We start from the raw sequence: 26,299 nt of genomic DNA on the forward strand, positions 1-26,299 counted from the left end.
CAGCCATGCGGATTCTCGGTAACAGCATTGAAAACAGCTTGGTGATTTGTGCACACGTTCTTTCTTTAGGAATGGCACCAGCTGTCCACCTTAGGGGGTCTGAAGGTGAAATAGCAGGGAAAAAGTCAGTGCAAATGCCAAGCTAAAACAATGCCGACTGCAAAGAATTTCATAGCAATTATCTCTGTTTCTAGTTTGGAAAGTCCTGTTTTTCGTACGAGTAACTGATAACATTTATGTGTGTTTAAACAATAAGGTAGTCCAATTGTGTTATTCACTTCTAAAGTAAAATGTCCATGATCTCTAGAAGGAGAAGTATGTTCTGATTCTGTGTAGAGGGAGGATCCACACAGTCGTCTCTTTGTTCAAACCATAGTTCAGAAATCGTTCGAATCGTGTTATCTTCTTCTTGTAAGTTATCCTTGTGCTAAGACAATTCTCAGCTCTAATTCCAACATTCCCTTACTGGCTATACTTATTCGCCGGTGTTTGTGCGCAGGGACGATGGCACCTGACCCTCTTTTGCGCAATATCAGCAGGTGGTCCTGATTGAACGTAACGGTTGCTTGATGTTTCTTGTGTCGTTGCAGTAATGTCATGGTACGGTGACGCCTGCGCACCTGAGAACACTTTCGAAAGTAAAGAAGTAAAGGCGAAAGTAAAGAGATCTAGCCAGCTAGCACAGCTGACTCTTTCAGCTTTTTGCATCCTCAACTTCCTTCTATTTCTGGTTGCTGTTTTTTTAATGTATAGCAAACTCGAAAACGAGGCTGCGGCCTTTGCTCAGCCCATTGTTGCTACAGTACCCCGCTAGTAATGAAAGAAGCAAAGGCACGCTAAGTAGTTTTTGTCACATAATTCCTCCATGCACATTGAGATTCATTTCATGTCTTTTCTTTGCTTTTCCTGGTATCGCTTCACTTTTTGCGGTCCGTTTCCGTATCTTTTCCTTTCTCTCCATCTCCTTTGAGCAGAAGCTGCGAGAAGAAGCACCTAAAAAAGATTTCTTCTCCAGTTATTGAATTCACCAGCAGAGCATTACCTCCTCAAATTCAAGCTGGATAGCAGCAGTGTGCTCTTCAGCACATCTTTGTGTTGGATGCGTTCGTAGTTTTCGACTGATTCTTGTAATTTTTCAATCCATAGTTTCTGAAGACCAAAGCTGCGATAATAGTATGAGTCGGTGTTCAAAAGCATCAACCTTCTCATATTTATTTGTTGCCTTTAATGTATAAATAGAAAGGACTTGATAATACTGCGTAAGGTGAATGATCACGAACGCAGATTCGAGCGATTCTAAAATGTTCCCTTCATCGAAAGGTTGAAATAACACAATATTACGAAGAAATCGAATAGAAATTCCTATAAAATTATTACTTGAGCTATTCGAGTCATTCGATGTTGCGTCACAGAAAGCACATGAGTCTAGCGGAACTGGTTGCTTCTGCACGATGTAATAGTCCGGTTTGCCGACTAGAAAGCCTTTCTGGAAGGAAAACATTCAAGTAAACTGAAACTCAGTGGCAGGTGTAGTGTAGCGGTTAGAGGCTCCGCTTCCTGCACGATCGATCGGAGGTTCGATCGGTTTCGGTTTGCCCTAGTGATCACCAAGCCCTTCATCCCTCCGGGGTCGATAAATTGGTACCAGACATGTCCGAGGGATGAGAACACTGAGTTGACACATCGGCTAGCCACCGCAATTCATTGTATAGGCCAGTTACACGTTCGTAAACCTCAAACGATTTCCGATAACGAACGATTGCAAAAATTGAGGTGTTTGAACTTGCCTTCGCCCTAAACGTGAGTGGACGAGGCCCATATCCACCGCCGTGGCATTTTGATATCAACCGTATCACCTTGATCACCTTGACTCCCGTTGATCTTCGAACTGGTCGAGCGGGCGCGAGTAATCCTTCCATTTGTCCCGATCGCGTGCCAGAGTAGCCCAGTGGTTCCTCCTTTCGCGTGGGACACGAAGAGCATCATATTTTTCTTTGAAGGACTTCGTGAAGAAATCCGACCATCGAGTCGGCGGTCTTCCTGTAGTGCGCTTAATATCGCGGGGAACCCAGTCGCTCATGGCTCTGGTCCAACGGTTGTCATTAAAGCGTATCACGTGTCCGGCCCACCTTATTTTACTTTCCTTGGCAAACGCGGTGGCGTCTCTAATCTTCGATCACTGACGTAGGAGAGAACTTCGAATCCCGTCCCTCACTTGCGTGAAACGGGATACTCCTAGCATCACTATCTCAATTGCGCGTTCAATGACGCTCACCGCGTTTTCTTCCTGCTTGCGAAATGCCCAGGTTTCCGAAGCATAGGTCAAAGCAGGAAGTACGGTGGTGTTGAAGAGGTGAGCACGGAGCAAGGTGTTCCTGGTCTTCTTCATTACATCCTCGATGCTCTTGTACGCTCCCCAAGCCGCTCGTCTCCTCCTGCCCAGCTCGGGGGTCAAGTCCTTCATCATGTTCAGTTCCCGACACAGATAAGCGTAGCTGGTGCATTCGGATATGTTCGTTCCGTTGAGCGTGAACGGGGCATCTGAGACCCATCCGTTCCGCATGAACATCGTCTTTTGTAGATTCAGCTGAAGACCGATGCATCCACATGTTTCGTCGAATTCGGTCAGCATTCGTTCCGCTTGGCTGATACTAGGTGTTACCAGTACGACGTCATCAGCAAAGCGCAAATGGTGTAGCTGTCGACCATCAACCTTCACTCCCATGTCGTCCCATTCCAACTTTCGTATTGCGTTCTCGAGGGTGGCTGTGAATATTTTGGGTGAAATTTATGTATGTACTGAGTGAGGACACCTTGGTTGACCAAGGCTTCCACGACCGCTTTCCATCTCAACTGAGTCGAAGGCCTTCTTCAAGTCGATGAAGGTGAGACAGAGCGGCATCTTGTACTCTCGTGATACCTCGATGAGCTTCGAAACAGTGTGAATGTGGTCGATCGTGCTGAATCCTTTTCGAAACCCTGCTTGCTCGCATGGCTGTCCTGGAATGACTTGTCCGTCTTCCCTCAGATGGTGAGGAGACAAGTGGACATGGTTGTCGAAGAAATCAGAGTAGAAACTGCAGATGATTTTCTCCATTTCCCTTCTCGGTGCAATGGTTGTCCCTTCGGGTTCCGGAGAATAGTCATCTTTGTCTTGCGACTGGCGATGTCTCGACAGGCATAGCGGATGCTTTTTACCGCCTCTGCAGCATCCACCAGCACTTCTGCTCTTCTCTCTTTAAGGTCTTCCTTTATCGCATCTCTGCAAAGCTTTGCGAGCTCGGACGTGAGTTCTTGGTTCCCTGCGGCTCGTGCTGCTCCACGCAGGCGTATCAGCTCAAGAGTTTCAAGAGACAGGCGTCTCTTGGTGGTTTTAAAACTTTCAGCCTTCTTCGCGCAGTCGTGAAGGTGTTCAACGAGCCGGTCAGATTCCTCGTCGATGTTGTCCATTACGGAATCTTCCCAAAAGCCGGCTAGCGTAGCGAAGAGATCCCAGTTGATGATAGTCTGGGGATCTCTCTCTCTCTCTCTGAACGTGGCGGCTTTCTCTGCTCTCCTTGTGAAGAAAAATCTTGCTCGAAGGAGGCGATGGTCCGATCCCATATAGAATTTTGGTACGACAACCACGTCCGTCAGGCAGAACCTTTTATTGACGATGATGTGGTCCATTACGGTACCCTCCACCGGGTGACTCCCACGTCCAGCGTAGAGAGGAGGGCTTCTGGTATTGCGAGTTCCCATGGATGGTCTTAGTCGTCATGATGAACTCGGAGAGCCTCTCCCCCTAGTTATTCCATTGGAAGCCGTGGGTCCCGATGTGAAGTTCCTCCGGCGTTCTTCTTGGGCCAACTTTGGCGTTGAAATCGCCAATTATGACCTTGTAGAAGGCATGGTCTTCTCGGTAGAACTTTTCCAGATCCATATAGGAAGCTTCGAATTCTTCTTTTTCGTAGCTTGATGTTGGAGCGTAAGCGACGAAGACGAAGCAGACGTCTGATTCGGGTCGTAAGTTGTTCGAAAGAGTCAATGTTCTTTGCCATACTCGTGTTGACGAGGACGCCAACTCCATCAACACCTCTACTGTCGCATGTTCCTAAGGACAGTTTTCTCCAGTTTCATATACGGCGTTGAGAAGGTGACGTCGTCTCGTCTCGGTCAGTCCGATGACGTCGTACTTGATCTTCTTGGCTTGCATCATCAGATCTTCGATGGCCGCTTCCGATGCGTTATAAGTACAGATCGCCATCCTAGTCCTTTTCCGTTTCGGTAGTCTACATGACTCCTGCAACCCCGTCCTACCTGACGCTACCGTACCAGGCTTTCCTCCGGAATCAGGAGACTCTTTTCAATCACTGTGTTTTGCGTAAAAATTTTAAAACCCATGAGCAGGTTGCAAGCCTCCAGTCCCATGAGTTTCTGGGAGAACTTCTGTTCTCCCGGAGTGGACATGTGGAGCTTATTTGCTGGAGGCGACTCCAAACCGCCTCCCTTGCACCTCCCAGTCACTTGATTGCAGGCTTTTGGCCGGACCGACCTCCGGGATACAAGGATGTCATGAGTCAGTCCTGGCTCAGCAGAAACAGGGAGTCCATCCCCTGAATCCACCTGCGTCTCTGGGCAAGCACAAGGTCGCTTTTGGTTCGCGATTAGCCCCTATCCGCCACCCGGGGACGCACCACGTAGCCTCGCGACTAACCGGCTGTGATCCCTCTAGTGAGGGAGATGCGTGGATCAACAGTATAGCTATAGACAATGTTGCAACGCTAAAGACAGCGTCCTGAGATGAGGGCACGAATTTGAGGTGGTGAGTGATTCTGCGGCAGAGGCTACAGATGGGGTTGTAGATTGTGGGGTCCGGGACGGTTCCGCTCGTTTCCCTCTAATCGTCGTAAAATGGCGTAAAAGACGCCGTTTTTTTTACTTCGATTGGAGTGCGCCAGCCTTGTGCACGCATCGCATCCGAGTGCGAGCCGCCGATGATCGGTGATTTCTCCTCAGTCAAAACAAATGAATAGGCTACTGAGAGGACTGCAGCGTGTGCATAAAAGAGCGTTCTAACGTACTCCGTAGGAATTGAAGCGGTTCTCATATGCTGTTTGAGGAGAGATGAGCGAGACTAGCCTGAATAACACATCTCACAACCCCATCTCCAGCATTTCCCGCGGGTTTCCTCACATCCGATACGTGGTGTGCTCCCTTTAAACGCACTGTATCTAGAAGTAAAGGTATCAACCAGCTTGGGATGAACCAACGCGTCTTGAATGGGTGTTGACCTGAATGGTGACTTGCGGGGTCAGGTGATGTATCGAGTCAGTGTTTTCATCCTTCCCGACGAGTCTGGTACCAATTTATCGACATCGGAAGAATCAACTGCATGGTTTACTCTAGTGCGGTTCTGAACCATCAACCGGCCTAACCAGCGTTACAGTTCTCCGTGCACGATACTAAAATATTAGAGTCCGGTCTGTTTGAATGTTCGAATTGAGACCATAGTTTGAACCAATTGCACACGCGTGGTCATTCACCGTCAGCTACTGATCTAAGTCACAAAGCAAGTGAATATCTTCTACAGGTGCGAAAACAACTGAATTTTTTTAAAAAATATTTGAAGAGAAATTGAATACTCTGCAAGGTTCCGGGCCAAAACCTTAATCACTTTCTATTCGAGCCTGTTTACTGTGCACAGCGGCAAAAATCATATGTCAACTGCTCGGGACGTAGAGGGATACCGTAAAATAGTTAAGATTTAGAATTTCTTATGTAGTACCATATACAGATTAAAGGCAATGGGATCACGCTCTCAGTTCTTTCCAGCTATCCGGAAAGACGGTGTGCGAAACGGTATTGTCGCACCGAATTCCCCGACGAGGTACCTAACAACGTTTCACGTAAGCGGGAGTAGGCATACGCGCCGTGTCTGCGAGCGGATAATCAATCGGCTGCTGATGCTGGTGCATCTAAGAGAAGTTTTCCAAAGTCAGCACATTAAACCAGACTTTTCTCTACAAATGGTGCTCCTAACTAAGTGAGAAGCAAGAAGGTCCTTTTCGCGCCTTTTTAAGATGTTGTTAAAAACGATAGCTAATCATTCGAAAAATCACTTCAATCGGGGTGACGATGCGCAACTGATTAAAAGGAATTGTTGCTGGCGCGACGCCACATAGCCAGAGACCGGATTGTGCAGATGCCCTACCAGGATGTTCTCTTTTTTGAATCTGAGTTGAATAACGGATATCTCACAACATTTTGGGTTTCAACTGTCATTGCGCTGCACCTTGATCACCTTGATCACCTTGACTCCCGTTGATCTTCGAACTGGTCGAGCGGGCGCCAGTAATTCTTCCATTTGTCCCGATCGCGTGCCAGAGTAGCCCAGTGGTTCCTCCTTTCGCGTGGGACACGAAGAGCATCATATTTTTCTTTCAAGGACTTCGTGAAGAAATCTGACCATCGGGTCGGCGGTCTTCCTGTAGTGCGCTTAATATCGCGGGGAACCCAGTCGCTCACGGCTCTGGTCCAACGGTTGTCATTAAAGCGCATCACGTGTCCGGCCCACCTTATTTTACTTTCCTTGGCAAACGCGGCGGCGTCTCTAATCTTCGATCGCTGACGTAGGAGAGAACTTCGAATCCCGTCCCTCACTTGCGTGAAACGGGATACTCCTAGCATCACTCTCTCAATTGCGCGTTCAATGACGCTCACCGCGTTTTCTTCCTGCTTGCGAAATGCCCAGGTTTCCGAAGCATAGGTCAAAGCAGGAAGTACGGTGGTGTTGAAGAGGTGAGCACGGAGCCGGGTGTTCCTGGTCTTCTTCACTACATCCTCGATGCTCTTGTACGCTCCCCAAGCCGCTCGTCTCCTCCTGCCCAGCTCGGGGGTCAGGTCGTTCATCATGTTCAGTTCCCGACCCAGATAAACGTAGCTGGTGCATTCGGATATGTTCGTTCCGTTGAGCGTGAATGGGGCATCCGAGACCCATCCGTTCCGCATGAACATCGTCTTTTGTAGATTCAGCTGAAGACCGATGCATCCACATGTTTCGTCGAATTCGGTCAGCATTCGTTCCGCTTGGCTGATGCTAGGTGTTACCAGTACGATGTCATCAGCAAAGCGCAAATGGTGTAGCTGCCGACCATCAACCTTCACTCCCATGTCGTCCCATTCCAACTTTCGCATTGAGGGTTTTCGAGGGTGGCTGTGAATATTTTGGGTGAAATTGTATCACCCTGTCGGACCCCCCTCTTCACGTCGATGATGATGTTCTTGTAGGATGGCGAAATTCCAGTCGTGAAGTTACGACAACTCGAAGTACCTTTATATATTGAGTAGGGACGCCTTGGTTGTCCAAGGCTTCCACGACCGCTTTCCGTCTCAACCGAGTCGAAGGCCTTCTTTAAGTCGATGAAGGTGAGACAGAGCGGCATCTTGTACTCTCGTGATACCTCGATGAGTTTCGAAACAGTGTGAATGTGGTCAATCGTGCTGAATCCTTTTCGAAACCCTGCTTGCTCGCATGGCTGTCCTTCATCCAAGACTTTTCAATCCTATTAAGGATTACTCTTGTAAAGAGCTTGTAGATGACGGACAGTAGGCAGATTGGGCATAGTTGCCGATGTCACATGGATCTCCCTTTTTATACAACAACACGGTCTTGCTGGTCTTCCACTGTTTAGGAACCTTGCATTCCGACAGATAGCGTGTAAAGAGCCTCGCCAGGGTGTTGATGAGTACTGGCGGAAGGCTCTTCATGTGTTCTCGTCTTATTCTGTCGGGACCGGGCGCCGTACGAGTTTCTACCGACATGATATGGTATTTCGGACGGAAGAACCTCTGGAATGACATGTCCGTCTTTCTTCAGATGGTGAGAAACATGTGGACATGGCTGTCGAAGAAATCAGAGTAGAAACTGCAGATGATTTTCTCCATTCCCCTTCTCGGTGCAATGGTTATTCCCTTCGGGTTCCGGAGAATAGTCATCTTTGTCTTGCGACTGGCGATGTCTCGACAGGCATAGCGGATGCTTTTTCCCGCCTCTGCAGCATCCACCAGCACTTCTGCTCTTCTCTCTTTAAGGTCTTCCTTTATCGCATCTCTGCAAAGCCTTGCGAGCACGGACGTGAGTTCTTGGTTCTCTGCGGCTCGTGCTGCTCCACGCTGGCGTATCAGCTCAAGAGTTTTAAGAGGCAGGCGTCTCTTGGTGGCTTTAAAACTTTCAGCCTTCTTCGCGCAGTCGTGAAGGTGTTCAACGAGCCGGTCATATTCCTCGTCGATGTTGTCCATTGCGGAATCTTCCCAAAAGCAGGCTAGCGTAGCGAAGAGATCCCATTTGGGGGGGGGGGGGGGGGGGGGCTCTCCCTCTTTGAAGGGGGGGGCGTTCCCTTCTCCCTTGTGGAAAAAAAAATCTTCCTCGGAGGAGGGGATGGTCCGATCCCAAAAAAAATTTTGGTACAAAACCCACGTCCGTCAGGCAGAACCTTTTATTGACGATGATGTGGTCCATTACGGTACCCTCCACCGGGTGACTCCCACGTCCAGCGTAGAGAGGAGGGCTTCTGGTATTGCGAGTTCCCATGGATGGTCTTAGTCGTCATGATGAACTCGGAGAGCCTCTCCCCCTAGTTATTCCATTGGAAGCCGTGGGTCCCGATGTGAAGTTCCTCCGGCGTTCTTCTTGGGCCAACTTTGGCGTTGAAATCGCCAATTATGACCTTGTAGAAGGCATGGTCTTCTCGGTAGAACTTTTCCAGATCCATATAGGAAGCTTCGAATTCTTCTTTTTCGTAGCTTGATGTTGGAGCGTAAGCGACGAAGACGAAGCAGACGTCTGATTCGGGTCGTAAGTTGTTCGAAAGAGTCAATGTTCTTTGCCATACTCGTGTTGACGAGGACGCCAACTCCATCAACACCTCTACTGTCGCATGTTCCTAAGGACAGTTTTCTCCAGTTTCATATACGGCGTTGAGAAGGTGACGTCGTCTCGTCTCGGTCAGTCCGATGACGTCGTACTTGATCTTCTTGGCTTGCATCATCAGATCTTCGATGGCCGCTTCCGATGCGTTATAAGTACAGATCGCCATCCTAGTCCTTTTCCGTTTCGGTAGTCTACATGACTCCTGCAACCCCGTCCTACCTGACGCTACCGTACCAGGCTTTCCTCCGGAATCAGGAGACTCTTTTCAATCACTGTGTTTTGCGTAAAAATTTTAAAACCCATGAGCAGGTTGCAAGCCTCCAGTCCCATGAGTTTCTGGGAGAACTTCTGTTCTCCCGGAGTGGACATGTGGAGCTTATTTGCTGGAGGCGACTCCAAACCGCCTCCCTTGCACCTCCCAGTCACTTGATTGCAGGCTTTTGGCCGGACCGACCTCCGGGATACAAGGATGTCATGAGTCAGTCCTGGCTCAGCAGAAACAGGGAGTCCATCCCCTGAATCCACCTGCGTCTCTGGGCAAGCACAAGGTCGCTTTTGGTTCGCGATTAGCCCCTATCCGCCACCCGGGGACGCACCACGTAGCCTCGCGACTAACCGGCTGTGATCCCTCTAGTGAGGGAGATGCGTGGATCAACAGTATAGCTATAGACAATGTTGCAACGCTAAAGACAGCGTCCTGAGATGAGGGCACGAATTTGAGGTGGTGAGTGATTCTGCGGCAGAGGCTACAGATGGGGTTGTAGATTGTGGGGTCCGGGACGGTTCCGCTCGTTTCCCTCTAATCGTCGTAAAATGGCGTAAAAGACGCCGTTTTTTTTACTTCGATTGGAGTGCGCCAGCCTTGTGCACGCATCGCATCCGAGTGCGAGCCGCCGATGATCGGTGATTTCTCCTCAGTCAAAACAAATGAATAGGCTACTGAGAGGACTGCAGCGTGTGCATAAAAGAGCGTTCTAACGTACTCCGTAGGAATTGAAGCGGTTCTCATATGCTGTTTGAGGAGAGATGAGCGAGACTAGCCTGAATAACACATCTCACAACCCCATCTCCAGCATTTCCCGCGGGTTTCCTCACATCCGATACGTGGTGTGCTCCCTTTAAACGCACTGTATCTAGAAGTAAAGGTATCAACCAGCTTGGGATGAACCAACGCGTCTTGAATGGGTGTTGACCTGAATGGTGACTTGCGGGGTCAGGTGATGTATCGAGTCAGTGTTTTCATCCTTCCCGACGAGTCTGGTACCAATTTATCGACATCGGAAGAATCAACTGCATGGTTTACTCTAGTGCGGTTCTGAACCATCAACCGGCCTAACCAGCGTTACAGTTCTCCGTGCACGATACTAAAATATTAGAGTCCGGTCTGTTTGAATGTTCGAATTGAGACCATAGTTTGAACCAATTGCACACGCGTGGTCATTCACCGTCAGCTACTGATCTAAGTCACAAAGCAAGTGAATATCTTCTACAGGTGCGAAAACAACTGAATTTTTTAAAAAAATATTTGAAGAGAAATTGAATACTCTGCAAGGTTCCGGGCCAAAACCTTAATCACTTTCTATTCGAGCCTGTTTACTGTGCACAGCGGCAAAAATCATATGTCAACTGCTCGGGACGTAGAGGGATACCGTAAAATAGTTAAGATTTAGAATTTCTTATGTAGTACCATATACAGATTAAAGGCAATGGGATCACGCTCTCAGTTCTTTCCAGCTATCCGGAAAGACGGTGTGCGAAACGGTATTGTCGCACCGAATTCCCCGACGAGGTACCTAACAACGTTTCACGTAAGCGGGAGTAGGCATACGCGCCGTGTCTGCGAGCGGATAATCAATCGGCTGCTGATGCTGGTGCATCTAAGAGAAGTTTTCCAAAGTCAGCACATTAAACCAGACTTTTCTCTACAAATGGTGCTCCTAACTAAGTGAGAAGCAAGAAGGTCCTTTTCGCGCCTTTTTAAGATGTTGTTAAAAACGATAGCTAATCATTCGAAAAATCACTTCAATCGGGGTGACGATGCGCAACTGATTAAAAGGAATTGTTGCTGGCGCGACGCCACATAGCCAGAGACCGGATTGTGCAGATGCCCTACCAGGATGTTCTCTTTTTTGAATCTGAGTTGAATAACGGATATCTCACAACATTTTGGGTTTCAACTGTCATTGCGCTGCAAGTGATAGGTAATTACTGGTTAAATCTGTTCGGACCTGTATGTAACGCAAGGTTTAGTCACCACCGTTCCTAGGTAGACAGCTAGGTAACAGAAGTTTGGAGACAAAGTCAGTTGCTCGACACCCCGGCGACTCAACAATGGAAACCCAAATGAGGTCAATCTTCTGACGAAAATCACAGCAGCACTTGGTGCATAGCTGAGAAACCTTGATGGAAACATTGGTGAGTTCCCCAAATTTTAGGCAAATAAGTGATAGTTGTACTGTAATGAGAGCAAACGAGAGTTCCTATTCTTGCTATCTCCACCTTATTATTTGAATTCAACGAGCGGAACGAGAGTTCAATTTCAAGTTAAGAAGAAGAATCTACTTGCCAGTTCTTGTTCCGTTCCATATTTTTTTGGTGTCGACAGCACGAACATGTCAGTGAAAAGGAATGCATAGCGGTTGACAGTTCTGCCGAGCTCTGAAGGATAACTCAAACTGTTTTCTCAGAGCGCGGATACTTGAAACAGAAAGACAAACCTACTAATTCAACTGGTCCCTCATGTATGAGTTTTCTTCGTGGGTGCGCAAGAAGGTTATCGCACAGCTGATGAGAGACTGCGACTCTCAAAAACTGAGGGCGGTTGAAGGGAGAGTTTTTGAAAATCGATCAGTGGTTTTTGACACAACGTAATATTATTGGAAGGCTATACATCACCGCTCTCTTTTGACTATCTTGCCCCGATTATTTCAGAACTAAGGTAGACTAGGCGAGGGACATAGTGCATAAAGAGTTGCTCGTATAATTCTTCCTCAGCTGAAACTAGAACGTGGAATATCCTCCTAGCCCGTACTGTAACTCGCTCCTGTTAGCTCAATCCCCAAACCAAAATCGAGTCAAGTGCCAGATAAGGATTTGTAGTTGGATTCGGACTAACAAGGAAACGTCACTGTTCCCAAAGTGACAGATAAGAAAACCTATTTGTTGAAGCTGAATAATCTTACTGGGAAAACGAAAACAGTTCATTTCATATTGAGCGGCTTTATTATTATCTAACTTTAGAAAAACATCTTTAAAATTGTGCATAATCGAACTTTATCGAGTGAACGAGTGCATGCTAAAACACATACCTTATTCTTAGGCTGCACAGCTTTTAAGTTGTGCGGGAATTTAGAAGAAATTGATGGTACCCACGTCTGGAACGAATGATCTTGGTTCCATCTCCACGATTGATGGCCAAATGACCTGCGCCTGAAGTTGTTGCAGACGTTCCTGGTTGCTCATGTGCTCATGTTCACCTATTTTTTCTAAAGATTACTTTTAATACTCCCATGGTACGTTCGAATACTTACTACCAGCGAATCGAACTTACGGAGACCTTCCATGACCAATATTCTCGATGTGAACTCGGTTTTCGAAACGTTCCGTGTATTTCGCACAGTAGGAAGGTGGTTGGATCGTTCTGCAACGGTAACTAAACAGTCTAATCTCAGAGATCCAATTCACTTACCGTATATTGCGGGCACTGTAACAGCACTGACGGCACTGACGAGCAAGGTGGCTAGCTGTAACAGAGGAAGTGCGTCAGCCGCATCTGAAGAGTGTTTTCTCGTGCACCTTCCTTCACTTCACTGTCTGTCATTAGTGCGTGCTGCAACAGAAATAAGTGTTCCAGAGAGGTGATTAGAAAGGAGCGTCTTGAAGACAATTTTCTTTTTGTGCGCTTCTGCACTATACGCAGAACTGATCGCCATCTGTAATTAACTAAAACTTCAGCAGTCCGCACGTGGCACAATTTCAGTTCACGACCACTTTCCATAAATAAAACAGATCGCTTGACTATCTCACCAGCCAGACCAAGTGTACTATCATCTGAGCTCTTCATGAAACGAGAAAATGCCAACATTTGATGCGAAATTGGTGTCGCAAGAGGTGTGCAGGAGAACAATAGTGGTACGAAAAATAGAGGGGTACATGTGATAGAATTACTTCTTCTCGAAAATCCCAAGCGATAATGTGATGTAGACTCAATATGTTCACTCTACAGATTCTATTCAGTCTAAGGATTTTAGTGTATTTTAAAAAGCAGCCGTTTTTGTGCCCGACGGGGGCATTCGTCGCAGTGGCGGATCTCGTTTGCTGCCAAAATTGCACATTCAAAGACATTCTCGTAACTTGTCCTGTCAATCGGTTCACTTCAGGGAGAAGCTAAATCCGCAATCCGCGAGTTTCTCACAAGCTTAGTTTCGGGATCATATGCCATTATTCTTGTTCTGTGCATACGTACGAACTTCCGCCAATTTTACTTCGAGTTACTGAAGCCTAATTTCTCTAATACTTACCTTTCCAATGAATACCATCACTGGTTATTGTTTCAAAATTACTGGGGTGTTAGGGAGTTCACTAACTCGTGCTCATCAGAGACAAGAGAGATCTTGGATTGGTGTTACTGCACTTCCACACACACATTCCAGACATCGCCGCTGACGGTTCCTTGCACGACTACGGCGTCGCGATTTTTTTACGATCATCACTTATTTTCCGTTTTCCATTCCTTCCACATCTTATTTCTCACAACCTACCTTCCTTGCCCTTACTCGACGCTTTGTATGCTGCACAGATATTGCCATACAAATATTAGGGTGTTTGGAAAGTATCTGCCGAAATACGGCAAAATTTCTAAACAACACAACTTTTTAACATTTTATTATTCGACGGAATAATCTCCATCAACATCGACAACCTTCTGCCAACATCTCACAAGATAACGGATTCCTTTGGCGTAGAATTCCAGCGACCTGGAGGCGAAGAAAGCCCGAAGGTCATTTTCGAGGTTGTCACGATCATCGTAGCGCTTCTCTTCCAGGTGATGCTGAAGCGATCGGAAGAGGTGATAGTCGCTCGGGGCCAGGTTCGAGATGTACGGTGGGTGCGGTAGAACTTCATCAGCATCAACATCCGAGCTCCAGAATTTTCTGGGAAGTCTTCTCCGCGATGTGAGGGCACGCGTTATCGTGCAGCAGGCGAACGTTGTCGAGCTTCGGGTGCTCCTTCCGAATCTTGTCGGCCAGTCTTTGCAATTGAGCTCAGTAGACCTCGGCAGTAACTGTCGTGTTGTCCGGCAGCAATCCAAAGCGGTAGATTCCATGAACTCCCCACCAGACGCTCAGCATGACCTTCTTCGCATGGATTTCACCTTTCACGAAAGGATCCGGCATTTCATCGCCAGCGCACCACGCACGTTTGTGGGTGTGGTTGACGTAGAGAACCCATTTTTCATCTCCAGTGATAATGGTGTCCAGCCAGTCGAATCTTCGGCTTATGGAGAGCAGACGTCCAGACGTCTTTGGCGGTTGCAGTCGCTAGATGCATGTGGGAGCCACTGACCGAGCTTTTTCTCTATTCCGAGAGATCGCAGTCCATTGCTCACGGCGGACAGCGGACAGCCAAGACTGGCAGCAAAATACCGCACACCTTCATATGGATGCTCCGCCAGTTCTTCAGTTCGTCGAACGATATTGCAATCGGGCGACCAAAGCGAGGCTCATCTTCGAGCTTTTTGTTTCCGGCTTTGAAGCAACAAGGGAACAAGGCGCGCACAGACCGCTCAGAAGGTGCTTCAGTGCCGAATACTTGACTCAAGTTTTGATGGGCTTCAGCAGTGGCGTGGCCAGATTCGAACTCGTAAAGGAGTACGTGTCGAACATGGGTGGAATGTTCTGCCTTTATAGGATGAAATAGGCAAGAAAGAGGGAGCCAGATATGTTATGTGTATACAAGCGGTAGTGTCCTTATATAATACCAGCCTGAACATCCGGCTAAAGCCGGACTTCAAGCTTTTTTGGCGTTCGCTCCGCTCGCCTTCACCGATCAAAAAGAAATAACAGTAGCGAAATTCTTGTAAGATTAGAATTGCTTTTTTCTGCCAACGCTTTCTTCAATTTTTTTTTTTTGCCCGAAAGTTTAAGCATAGGTGACAGATTTTATGGTTTTTCTCTAAACACTCAGTTCTATATTTGGAGAACAATCAAACTTGATTTTACCTCTATGCTCCTCTCAAATCTCTACAGTTTGGAAACATTATTCAAAGTATGAGTCTCCTCCGTTTTTAACTATCAGCAAAGAATGATGTGTTAACATGAAATGACGTAAATTTCACTATCGTAGTGACAAAAATAACGTTCTACGTCAGATCGCGTTAACTGTTGGCTACTATGTATTGCATTCAAGCAGCCGTTTGCACGTGCGTTTCCTCTTTTTGAAGAAAGGATGTTAGCAGCATCAGGAGACATGCTGAGAAATAGATATGCGAAGGGACCATAGAATCCCATTCTACTGCGTTGGGTCTCCCGCGCATTAATCGGGAGCAGGGGAAACCGTCTCTCCCCACTCTATGACTTTCTGGCACCGGTGCACCATTCCGACCCCATGAGACCCGTCGCACCTCATTTTACCACGTTGAGGCTCTAGCGCACCAAACCCACGCCATGTTATCCGTCTCCCTCTCTTTTTGGAATTTCTTGACTGAGACACAGACACACACGTGACACAATAAACCAATTATACAGCATGATGGTTTGCAACTTCGAGAGTATACACTCACATAAAATTTTACTTATCCTCACTAACATATGAGAGAAATTAATTTGCCTTATCAAAGCCAACATACATCTGCACATAGTTTTGCCCAATGGATAAAAGGTAGAGTGCTCGCCTATCAGGTGCATGGCGATGGTTCGGCACCTCACTGGTGCACAGTTTTGCATCCATATGGAGTATTTTCGTGACACACAGACAAAAACATACATACATACATACACACATACACACATACATAGATACATACATACATACATACATACACATACACATACACATACACATATACATACACATACACATACATATACACATACACATACACATACATATACACATACACATACACATACACATACACATACACATACACATACACATACACATATACACATACACATACACATACACATACACATACACATATACACATACACATACACATACACATACACATACACATACACATATACACATACACACACACACACACACGGACTAAGCGCGTTATTATATAGCATGATATTTAGAACGGGAACTTCCAGAACATCTCAAAAAATCTGCGCTACTGCGAAATTTTCGGCAGATACCCTAATATACCCTAATTACCGAACACCCTAATATTATAAGATTTTGAAAATTTCAACGTCCTTAATGAACAGAAGTAAATTAAACAGTTTAAAGAACCCTCCTCATATCGATTATCGCTTCGCTGCCAAGAACTTGTCAGTAAGGGTAACATAATAAACAACATTCGTTCCTGTAATTTAATTCGGAATATCAAATTAAGGAAAGGAAACCGAATAACGTGTAACCACCATCCTCGTTCACTTCAAGGTGTGTGTGGCCTACTATTGTGGATGATTATTGGGATGTCTGGAGTTTTTTTTGTTGCAATTTTTCCCAAAATAGTGCAACTCCCCTACGACTCCTTCAGTGAATAAAATAGTCAAGTCAAAATGATTTTTTATTACCTTAATCAATAACAAGTACAGTGAGAATCACAACGAGGAGGAATATTGACATGATATATGTACGACGAGAAAGTTCTTTCAATTAATCCTTTGAATCTCCAGAATCATTACTCTCTTTACCTTCCTTTTCTTTTCCTTTTTCTTTGTTGGTTTTGGTCATCAACCGGGAGGTGGAGCATCTGAAAGGGTAGTCACTGCATCTGGAGGCGTTCAGTAATGACGATATTACCTTCTCAGACTTAAGCTAGAGAATAGAGGAGTGCATTTAAGCATATCTTTCAGTTGTATTGACTCGTAGTTTTCGATGGATTCTTGGAATTTCTCGATCCAGAGTTCCTGAAGCTTGGATTTTGGACCCGGATTGGGAGGAGAAAAACGAGAATGTTCACCTTATCATGTTTGTCTGCCGCTTGGAGGGTGTAAATGGCTACGACTTGGTAGTATCGAGTGAGGTGAATGATTACGAAAGCAAATTTGAGGGACACTGAAATGTTCTGTCTTGGAAAAGAGCGGCGTGATTCTGAAGAAGCAGATGGTCGCTTGCTTCGATCTCTCACTTGAGCTGTTCGAGTCATTGGAATCAGCATCGCAGAATACACAGGAGTCCAACGGGACTGGCTGCCTTTGCACGACATAGTGATCCGTTTTGTTGACTGGATTGCCTTTCTGAATCGATGCTCGAATAAGTCCTTTTCTTGATTCCAGTTTTAGTATAGGCAAGATAAATTCCGTAGCACGCCACCGCTATTTCATCGCAACCATCAATCATTAGAGATTCATCCATCGTTGGAGATAAGAGTATTACTATTTCTTATTTGTTACTACTTCTGTATGTCAGTTTTTTTTGTTTGAGTTACACTTTTTCTAAGTTTTTGTTAGCTTTTTTCTCGAACTGAAATACATAAGAATTTGTGTGACATACAGAAGAAATGCTACTCTTGTTTCCAACGATGGATGATTATTCAAAGGCAGCATACCACGAATCTGAGGTGGTGCGGATTTCAGGTGGAGTATTCGTATACAGAATCGTAGATTATTGAGAGAAGGATGATTCCGTCAATTTCTTCCTAATTGCCGCAGAAAACTGCCCGGAAGATACGGCTTCGGGCGTTCTGGCGCACTATTTTCCACAAAGAGTTCGACTGGAGCGCGCCAGGCTTCTGCACGCGCCGCATCTTCCGGGCCGTTTTTTACGGCAATTAGGAAGAAATGGACGAATTCACACCCCTCTCCATAATCTACTATGCCGTATACGAATACTCCACCTGAAATCTGTACCACCTCAGGGGGTGATGCCTTTAATAAGGGATGGATGCAAAAAAATAAGACTGTTAGGTTAGTAGATAATTCATTTCCGAAAGAAAAACTGCAAGTTCCGTAGTTTCTCTTTCCTTACAGATGAGTGATGAGTTTAGAGATAAAGAGAATAAATTATTCTCACTAATGTACGGAAGTTGTCTAATTCCAACCAAATCGAAGATGACAAAACGGTCCTAATTTCTGAGAAAAACATCACGTGCTGTGATAAGAATTGGGTAACGATTTTAAACTCGAAAGTAAAAGCTGCTGATTTCAAATATACTTGAGAATTTACTTTTGACAAAAGAGGGGGAAAAAAAAAAGAAAATTTTCCAAAACCCTTTTAATTTTTTTCACCCCTCCGCACTCCTTTTATTAACCTTCCCGCGAATACCTCTCCATGGAAGGAAGGGGTGTTCATAGGATTTCCGCTTATTTCTCGAAATTGGACAAAACGTTCATTACATCCGTAAAAGAGGTTATTTAGAGCATTTTGGTACCCCACATCATATGTTGGTCCGAAATTTCCATTCTCTTCAGAAATTCACGAAAGTGCTCCATCGAAGATTAATAAAACGTCACACTTTCAAAGCGTAAAAAATCTTCTCGGAAATTCTAGCAAACACTTGTATAGTTTATATTGAAGTTTCTAGCTTTGAAAATGTCTTTTTCCAGTGTCAAACTTACAACACACTCTTTTCCGTTATTTGGTCCATTTTTTGAACAGGTGTCAACGGCTTAGAATGAACGCTTAAGTCTCGCGATTCGGTACTTGCCTAGAACTTTCCTTTCTTTACGAGAATTGAATTAGGCGCTAACATCGGATGAAGCTAAATGGTTTTCGAGTGACCAAATGAAATTTCCTCCTCTTTTTACAAAACAGAAATTTTTGCAGCCTCTATGAATTTTTCCAGTACCTCAAATACCCAGTAAAACACTCTTTCGAATGATGTTGAATTCACTTTTATTTACAAACTTCAAAATTTCAACACTGACTCCGCCCTCTTATAGAGCAGGCGATATTCTATCGCTGGAATGGTTATCGCGGCCCAGGCACGGTCTGCCAGGCATCTCACACCTTCGCTAGGTGACTCCTCTGGCGATTCGGCGTCACGAGAAATGTTTGATTTTAAAATGAACGAAACAAACCTCCAAAAAAAAAAAATTTTTAAATATTTTAATTTTTTTTTTGAAGGAAAAATAGAATTTTTTTATTTTTTTTTTTTTTTTTTCCTTTCTTTTTATTTTAAAATAATTTTATTTTCTTCTTTCCCTTCCTTCTCCTTTCCTTTTTTTTCTTGGATTAGTTTCGTCAGTCATTTCCTTCCTAGCCCGTTTCAAATTATCACTGCTGTTTTTACAAATAAGAACTGTATAGAATTCTCGTCACCGTTCATTTATGTTCAAACATTATTGTCTCTCTGTGACGCCGAATCGCCAGAGGAGTCACCTATCCAAGGTGTGAGATGCCTGGCAGACCGTGCCTGGGCCGCGATAACCATTCCAGCTATAGAATATCGCCTGCTCTATAAGAGGGCGGAGTCAGTGTTGAAAATTTTAAGTTCTAAAAAAAAAGTGAATTCAACATCATTCGAAAAGAGCGTCTCTTTGAGTGATGAGTTTAGAGATAAAGAGAATAAATTATTCTCACTAATGTACGGAAGTTGTCTAATTCCAACCAAATCGAAGATGACAAAACGGTCCTAATTTCTGAGAAAAACATCACGTGCTGTGATAAGAATTGGAGTGCACACAGTAGGTTAGTCGATAGAGTTACGAGGGTTGGCAAAGAGATATTCGATGAGAAACTCCTGCTATCAAAGAGAATTTAGGTGATTTGATTTCTGCTTATTGCCGATGTAGGTTTATTATGGTGGAAACCACTACCACCTCATCATTTTCTCATCGTCGGAACAATTGATGGACACCTACGGTTCAAAATAGTGGAAGCAGTTGCTCAGTGCTCATTTTTTAAGGGTAAGAATTCACCATTGCTAAACAACCAAAGAAAGTATAATGCTGTCAGGCGCATGAATGGATCAGCAATAAGTTCCCATCTTTTGAATGTGAGAAGTAGAACGCACTGACAGGTTCTTGTGTTGGGAGAACTCGTGTACTCTTCCTCTTTCTTCAAAGAAGAGAACAATGTATCCAACGTTGACATTAATTAATTCTGTGGGAGATGTGCTTACGACTCTCAGTTTCAGTGCACATTTCTTCGTTTTCGACAGCACAAACATGTCGTTGAAGAGGAATGCGTAGCAGTCGACAGTCCTGCCATTCTCTGAAGACGTCCATCTTATCCGTTTTATCTGCATAAAATGACACTACCTGCTTACCTACTAACTCCAATGGTCCCTCATGAATGAGTTTTCTTCGTGGATGTGCAAGCAGGTTCTCGCAGAACTGTCGTGAAAGCGCAACTTTCAGAAACTGGAAACATAGCGGTTGATTTTAGGAGAGATCCTATCCTTCATCCATCCTTGATCTATCGTAAAAATACATTTCTTAGAAGAAAACGTGCGCGCGCATAACCGGTGAGTTTCACTTTAAATAATTTTCGAAGACGCTATTTTGTTGATAGGGAATTACAGACATTTAATTCTTCTAATGGTGCGTCTGCTAGCTCCAGGTGGACATTTTGTCTCGGACCAACACATCACTGATGGAAATGTTCTACTAGTTGCTTTTTGAAGTAACAACTACTAACAATTTCGGAAAGAAGTGTCGTGAATGGACGGCTACATGCAAAAACTAAATGACGACATGAAACAACTTTTGTTTTTGAAAGGCTTATACTGGCTGTAGATGATCGAAGGCACCGTTTCAAAAGAGTTGCGTCTTCCACGGAATTCCTATCACTTAGAAGGGAAAGAAAGCCTTCGTACATAACAATTTCAAGCCAAGCGGCTGTCTGGAAAACTAGGTTGTTTTAGGGAATTCTCCGGAAAGGACTAAATCAATATGAATCCTTCTACTATATGAGAGTTATTAGGGTTATTGAGTGCTCTATGCACCATGTTATTTTTAGGATATACATTTCCGAAATTCTCGTAGTTCTACCTCAGTGTACGCATCATGTTTTTTAATAGAGGAACCTCTCTGCTTCGCCCCCGGAATAAAGCAAATTGGACCAGCAATGCAGCGAAAACACGAAAATTTACTGGTTGGTAATAATGTGATAAGTCACAGAAAAAAAAAAAACAAGCAGCAACTTGAAGGGAAGCGCACGAGGTTGAATCAATCATTCAACGTGAAGACTATCTGGTTGCTTGGGATGTTAACCGGAAACTCGAGGAAAAAATTCTGAGGTAACCTGCAAAGATCGAGGGACTATGCTGAAACAAACAAGAGATATTAGCTAAAGATTAAAAACCAGGACGCGCTCGTTACGGATCGAAATTCCGGTATTGTTGTATTTTCAGGTACTTCAATAATCGCTTTAGATGCAAAGACTTCTCTACAGATCCACTCCTGAAAACTACTGAAAGTTCCCGAAAACACGAGCATATTGCTTGATATAATCAACCTCTTCCATTTTTCTTTCACAAGTGACTTTCATGCTTCAATCTCTTCAAAAATTATGCGTTTCTCTTCTTCTAAAGTGTTCAATATTCAGAGTCTCTTCATCTGAATTGATGAAGCTTCCTCGGCAAATCAAGGACAAGGAAGAGCTTATCTTGGGTCCTTAAACCAGAAAGTTTCCGAAGAACGTATGATTCTCTTTCGTCCACTTCGCTTGTAAAGAGGTGCGGTAAAAGGAGGTTTTCGAGAGGTCGGAATGAGTTCGCAGTACTCACATCAGGCACGAAGGATCTTGGTTCCATCTCCACTATCGACGGCCATATTACTTGAGTCTGTAACTGTTGCAAGCGTTCGAAGTTGTGCAGCCACTGAACACTGTCATCGATGGAACCTGAAGAAATTTTTCTCGAATTCGTATGTTTCTTAAAAAAATCTTACAAAGCGTGTTGAGGAAACTTACGAAGACTTTCTGTCATGGAATCTATCACCTTCTCCACCTGGGCTTTGTTTTCTTCGCCTTCCGTGTACTTGTTAATTTCTCGTAATAAAATAGGCAGTCGTGTTATTCTATAAAAGAATATGCTCATTTTAAAATAATGTAAAAATTCGAAAAGATTTACTACCTTTGAAGAGGAGCGATGAGCAGATCCTCCAGTTGTAATCGGAAGCACCTCTCATCTGCCAGACATATCTGAAAATCTCTTTAATTTGTGCTTTTTTGGTGTCTAAAAGTGCGAGATCGAGCGGAAATGAGCCCTGGGAAGCAAAGATTTCCTGATTCATTTCCTTTTCGCATCGAGTGTTTCCTTTCACTTCGTGCAACTAAGAGTGTAATTTCGGGCTCATCCATTTCTCCAAAGAAATAGCTTCATGGAACCCCTTTTTCATTCTACTAAGTCATCTTCCATTAATCTTTCAACGGGATTTCCGCCGTACCGGAGGTCAGAAAGGTAGGGATTTCATTGCAAATCATGGAAACTCACTCGCTCAAACTCTGTGAATCGCTCCTCCTTTTGGCGAATCGAGCCAAGATATTCCATGGTAGCCTTATAATTGATACAGTATGCTTGATATGCAGAGATCGTCGATGGACCTTTTGAGAACTAAAAGATGTTCTATAAGTGGAACATCGAACGATGGAAGTACCATATGCACAGCCAAGAAGGGATGTTGACTAAGTTGACTAAGTTGGTAGCTATAATTAACGTGCTATTATGTATAATTTGTGTTTCTCTTGTCACAGAGAACACTTGTGATGATTCTGCCCAAAACATTTTGAAGACTCGAACTTTTCTATACGTTAGCATGTATGCACGTAATGGTTCTGCTAGGCAAATTACATACGCTTTCTCATATTTCACCACAGAAAAAAGCGCTGGCCGTCCATTCTCTGCTGTCTGAAACGCTGGAACATTTCGAGGGCCGCCATTGTCACTGACAATGATTCAATGATTGATATTTGTCACTGATTAAAAAATTGTCCAAAAAATCGATATTATTCAGATGGGTGGTGTTGCAGCAATTTTGTTGCAGAAAACAGTTGAGGAAAAGATGAAGACCAATGATTTTCCCCTATATCTTATGCGACCTAACCATGACTAAGTATACAAGCCAGGATAAAAGGTCTTATAAGCTTGTATTGCTTCGACGCTCCATAAAATTAACGCACAAATAAACTGTAACAGCTTCTAATTCTTCGTCTAAAATAACAACCTCTATTTCTTTGTCGATTTATTTCATATGTGATGAATTTAGTTTGAGTGAAGTTTTAGCTGCTCCTTCAGCTGAAACCCGTGCGCAGCGACTAACGTGAAGAGGTGAATCCAAAATTTTGTCAATTTTTTCAAGTGTTGGCGCCCTGAATAATAGGTAGAACGAAGAAATTACACGGCAGCGATTTCAGATGAGTTAAATCGCACTTTTTTGGTTTAGCACCAGAGATACCTTGGTAATTGTTGAGCAGTGTTCACTATAAAATCACTCAGGTGGATTACGGCGAATTCGGAAGACTTGTATTGTGTAGTGAATGAAGAGAAACAGTCGTCATATATAATTGCATATTCATTCTCTTTAGCTGATTTTGTTTAGAAATAAACACCAGACTAGCACAAGAAAAGAGCTTACAGAACTATTTGCCACTGTCTAGTCATGTGATATCCCAATATTCACGTGCAATGAACGTGCATCAGTGGCGAAGATTAATTTATAAGCGGCGCTCAATCTTCAACTTCCAACAGCTAATGAATATTCCAATAGGGGAAAGATAATCCAGGTCGACAAAGTATCCCAAGTTTGCACGAACCTACGAATTAATTCGACTATCTCCCAATTCACATGTTGTTTCATTTCTCAAAGTTTTCAATGGGTGTTCACGAATTTCTCTCCTTGAAATTTCTGAAAGTGGAGAGCTGCAAATGCGAGTTTTAGCTGACCTGTGTCAAATCGGATGACTACTTTTCCCTCCTTACGGAGCGCTAATCGATAATTCACTTTAGTAGACTTTATTTTTTGTAAGACTTTTTTTCCGCAGAAAAACTTACTGAGATGTAAAAATTTTCTCTGTTCGTAGAAAAACTGACAGAGGTGCAAACATCAGTTTACACGTACTCCATCATTTCACAAACAAGATCTCGAGTATCAGAGAGTCCCGAATTTCTCTCTTATCCGAATATTTCTTAGAGCAAGAAAAATTGATGCTAAATGCATTTTTTATCAGGGAATGTATAGAAATTATAGGAGAGTGAACTCAAAATTGGTATCTAATGTTTCTGATGGTCGTTGGTTTTTGTTAGTCGATAAGGAACAGGAGTAATAAACCAAGAGTGTGCTGACGTTGACTCTGTGCGTTATCTTCTGGATATGAAGCTGAACTAGTTACATACTATAATGTTAGCGTCTAGAAAAATCCATCTCTCACCGACAGCGGAACTGACAAGAATTTTGCCTTGGCTCTATAACAATTGTTCGGAAGTAAGACAATTGAGAAGGTAAGGATAACAAGGGGACAAGAAGATATAAGTGCAGTCATCTTATTACGTTAAAAAAATACTTGAACATCGCTGACGCAGTCGAGAGAAGTTCAAGATAAGACGAAATCGACATTAGATCCTGAATACGACTACAATGTGTGAGGAGAGGTCAGCAAAAAGCTGCTTCTTTTCCAGGGAATGAAATTCAAGAAATTTGCCTCACCATTTTTAAGCATTAACAGCTCGTGGCCAGACTGCTCCCTTTTCTAATAAGGTGTAGGACGTAATTGGGACGGAGTTTCATTACAGTCATCAAAAAATCTGTTTAGCCAAAGTTTCTCGTAGGAATGAAAAACCGCAGACGTATTATGTGATATTCTTGGTGCAGCCTCACAAATGGCGGCTCCAATTTCCAATCAGGATAGATGAATATTCCAGCATTTTTGTCGGACAGTTTCAGCATCATTGAACCCAGAAATATAATCGCGCTTTTTTATTTTGAGGAAAAGAAGAAAACTCCACTGGGCCTACTTTGAGTGCGATTGGATAAAGAATAAAGATATTATTTGGAAAAGTAATATGAGGTGAAGGCAGTCACTCTGAGATCGAGTTGTAGAAGAGGAAGCTGTTGATTTAGTTCAATTCTGAGTGCTTTGGCGCCTGCTTACCTTTTCGAAAAGCTTCACAACAAGTTCAGTGCAGTCGTAGTCGGTTCCATCGTGATTCACAGACGGTAAAAGAGACAGGAATGTCTGACAAAACCCGCGAGATATCCGGCATAACTGGTCCAGGTTTCCGAACAACAAGTCTGGTTCGACTGTGAGCAGACATCCTTCGACTTGGCACTTTTTCAACGGCTCTTTGTACACATTGCTGAATAAACGAGGTGTAAAGAACGGAAAGTGTTGAAAGCACCGCAACGTAGTGTCAGAAACTTACCGAAGAACAAGCAGTTGGTGATGGAGGAATTTTAACTCGGAATGAAACAACTCCCAAACGGCTTGGAGGTATTTTTGTTTCTGCAGTAGTATGGTTGTGATTCAAGAAATAAATAACCGGGAAGGTGTATAAAAAGAAGAGAGGAATATGAAGCCGAAAAGCGCTTTACTACCAGGGTACGAGGAATGTCGTGCCTGTCACTGGAAATTTTCCAATTCTTATCGATTTATTGTTTTTTCTTTTTTTATTCCCCTTTAAATTTTAGTCATAATCAACAGCAAGTCAATGGTTTTCCATAAATGATGCAAGGTTGAAATCTATCGCTTTTTGCCATTTCTTAGCCAGCTTAGGGGCACCTCTGTTTTCGTTCCTCTTTCATTTCGAGCGTTTTTCCAATGAGATGATGACGGAAACTCAGACGTTATCGCAGGGTGTGGAGGGTAGAGGATGAGCAGTGACCTTGCATTCAACGGCTTGGTCAGCTACAATTTTGGCCTGTGGCAGAAGTCAGCCGTTATCGAGATGGTACTTTTTGAAACCATCGGAGACGAAAATATTGAAAGGATGCTTCAATCCTGTCACTTGTTGCAGCTCATTATTGCAAACGGTAATAGTCGCGACAATCATTCAAGCTGTTTTGTTAGAATCACAGAAAAACGATATCAAGAAATGGCGACAATAATTTTGCAGCACGGAATCAAGATTTTCCTTCCAAGTTCAGATCCAGATTCTTATTTTTACTGCGAAATTGGGGAATAATTTGATTCAAGCACATTTGTGTTCGACAAATAATCTCTTGTGTATTTCAGGAAGGGTATTGGATACTCCACTCAAGCATAAGCTAATTCTAATTGTCTGAATCAGCAAATCGGCAGATATGTGCTATACGATAGTACTAGGAAATT

General features: G+C 44.0%; 11 protein-coding genes across 14 annotated transcripts in view; 1 reads left to right on the forward strand and 10 right to left on the reverse strand.

Annotated features, from left to right (window-relative positions):
* Positions 1-416: 416 nt before the first annotated feature.
* Positions 417-2,902, reverse strand: RB195_006102 (uncharacterized protein; the record flags this gene model as incomplete). 3 transcript variants are annotated; one of them, XM_064178979.1, is made up of 5 exons in its annotated part: positions 417-620; positions 872-993; positions 1,378-1,486; positions 2,276-2,766; positions 2,824-2,902. In XM_064178979.1, the coding sequence occupies 5 exons, from the start codon at positions 2,900-2,902 to the stop codon at positions 417-419; spliced, it is 1,005 nt and encodes a 334-aa protein (XP_064035973.1). The 3 variants fall into 3 exon arrangements, with proteins under 3 accessions (XP_064035973.1, XP_064035974.1, XP_064035975.1); XM_064178980.1 differs by lacking the exons at positions 2,276-2,766; positions 2,824-2,902 and adding an exon at positions 1,043-1,149 and having other exon boundaries at positions 872-977; positions 1,378-1,395; XM_064178981.1 differs by lacking the exons at positions 417-620; positions 872-993; positions 1,378-1,486 and having other exon boundaries at positions 2,177-2,766.
* Positions 2,903-3,024: 122 nt separating this feature from the next.
* On the reverse strand, positions 3,025-3,741 carry RB195_006103 (uncharacterized protein; the record flags this gene model as incomplete). The annotated part of the gene is made up of 1 exon (XM_064178983.1): positions 3,025-3,741. The coding sequence occupies one exon, from the start codon at positions 3,739-3,741 to the stop codon at positions 3,025-3,027; it is 717 nt and encodes a 238-aa protein (XP_064035976.1).
* Positions 3,742-3,784: 43 nt separating this feature from the next.
* On the reverse strand, positions 3,785-4,069 carry RB195_006104 (uncharacterized protein; the record flags this gene model as incomplete). Its single annotated transcript, XM_064178984.1, has 1 exon — positions 3,785-4,069. One exon carries the CDS (start codon positions 4,067-4,069, stop codon positions 3,785-3,787), a length of 285 nt encoding a protein of 94 aa, XP_064035977.1.
* Positions 4,070-6,288: 2,219 nt separating this feature from the next.
* RB195_006105 (uncharacterized protein) lies at positions 6,289-7,176 on the reverse strand (the record flags this gene model as incomplete). Its single annotated transcript, XM_064178985.1, has 1 exon — positions 6,289-7,176. The coding sequence occupies one exon, from the start codon at positions 7,174-7,176 to the stop codon at positions 6,289-6,291; it is 888 nt and encodes a 295-aa protein (XP_064035978.1).
* A 378-nt stretch (positions 7,177-7,554) lies between these two features.
* On the reverse strand, positions 7,555-7,842 carry RB195_006106 (uncharacterized protein; the record flags this gene model as incomplete). Its single annotated transcript, XM_064178986.1, has 1 exon — positions 7,555-7,842. The coding sequence occupies one exon, from the start codon at positions 7,840-7,842 to the stop codon at positions 7,555-7,557; it is 288 nt and encodes a 95-aa protein (XP_064035979.1).
* Positions 7,843-7,854: 12 nt separating this feature from the next.
* On the reverse strand, positions 7,855-8,280 carry RB195_006107 (uncharacterized protein; the record flags this gene model as incomplete). The annotated part of the gene is made up of 1 exon (XM_064178987.1): positions 7,855-8,280. The coding sequence occupies one exon, from the start codon at positions 8,278-8,280 to the stop codon at positions 7,855-7,857; it is 426 nt and encodes a 141-aa protein (XP_064035980.1).
* A 335-nt stretch (positions 8,281-8,615) lies between these two features.
* On the reverse strand, positions 8,616-8,900 carry RB195_006108 (uncharacterized protein; the record flags this gene model as incomplete). The annotated part of the gene is made up of 1 exon (XM_064178988.1): positions 8,616-8,900. One exon carries the CDS (start codon positions 8,898-8,900, stop codon positions 8,616-8,618), a length of 285 nt encoding a protein of 94 aa, XP_064035981.1.
* A 24-nt stretch (positions 8,901-8,924) lies between these two features.
* RB195_006109 (uncharacterized protein) lies at positions 8,925-12,974 on the reverse strand (the record flags this gene model as incomplete). Its single annotated transcript, XM_064178989.1, has 8 exons — positions 8,925-9,113; positions 9,185-9,426; positions 11,474-11,569; positions 11,629-11,722; positions 12,284-12,396; positions 12,462-12,551; positions 12,600-12,683; positions 12,938-12,974. 8 exons carry the CDS (start codon positions 12,972-12,974, stop codon positions 8,925-8,927), a joined length of 945 nt encoding a protein of 314 aa, XP_064035982.1.
* An 822-nt stretch (positions 12,975-13,796) lies between these two features.
* Positions 13,797-14,237, reverse strand: RB195_006110 (uncharacterized protein; the record flags this gene model as incomplete). Its single annotated transcript, XM_064178990.1, has 1 exon — positions 13,797-14,237. The coding sequence occupies one exon, from the start codon at positions 14,235-14,237 to the stop codon at positions 13,797-13,799; it is 441 nt and encodes a 146-aa protein (XP_064035983.1).
* A 218-nt stretch (positions 14,238-14,455) lies between these two features.
* On the forward strand, positions 14,456-14,830 carry RB195_006111 (uncharacterized protein; the record flags this gene model as incomplete). The annotated part of the gene is made up of 1 exon (XM_064178991.1): positions 14,456-14,830. The coding sequence occupies one exon, from the start codon at positions 14,456-14,458 to the stop codon at positions 14,828-14,830; it is 375 nt and encodes a 124-aa protein (XP_064035984.1).
* A 1,914-nt stretch (positions 14,831-16,744) lies between these two features.
* Positions 16,745-26,299, reverse strand: part of RB195_006112 (uncharacterized protein) — a gene marked incomplete at both ends in the record, with an annotated part of 47,024 nt that continues 37,469 nt past the window's right edge. For both annotated transcript variants that reach the window (XM_064178993.1, XM_064178992.1), the window contains 12 exons: positions 16,745-16,841; positions 16,892-16,998; positions 17,052-17,146; positions 17,220-17,328; positions 20,154-20,245; positions 20,301-20,394; positions 21,762-21,877; positions 21,947-22,053; positions 22,110-22,177; positions 22,470-22,589; positions 25,124-25,328; positions 25,395-25,474. In XM_064178993.1, the coding sequence (XP_064035985.1) occupies positions 16,745-16,841; positions 16,892-16,998; positions 17,052-17,146; positions 17,220-17,328; positions 20,154-20,245; positions 20,301-20,394; positions 21,762-21,877; positions 21,947-22,053; positions 22,110-22,177; positions 22,470-22,589; positions 25,124-25,328; positions 25,395-25,474 (1,290 nt within the window). The remainder of the gene's footprint in view (positions 16,842-16,891; positions 16,999-17,051; positions 17,147-17,219; positions 17,329-20,153; positions 20,246-20,300; positions 20,395-21,761; positions 21,878-21,946; positions 22,054-22,109; positions 22,178-22,469; positions 22,590-25,123; positions 25,329-25,394; positions 25,475-26,299) is intronic.

The sequence above is a fragment of the Necator americanus genome, chromosome I, assembly GCF_031761385.1.
Source record: "Necator americanus strain Aroian chromosome I, whole genome shotgun sequence".
Classification (NCBI taxonomy): Eukaryota; Metazoa; Nematoda; class Chromadorea; order Rhabditida; family Ancylostomatidae; genus Necator; species Necator americanus.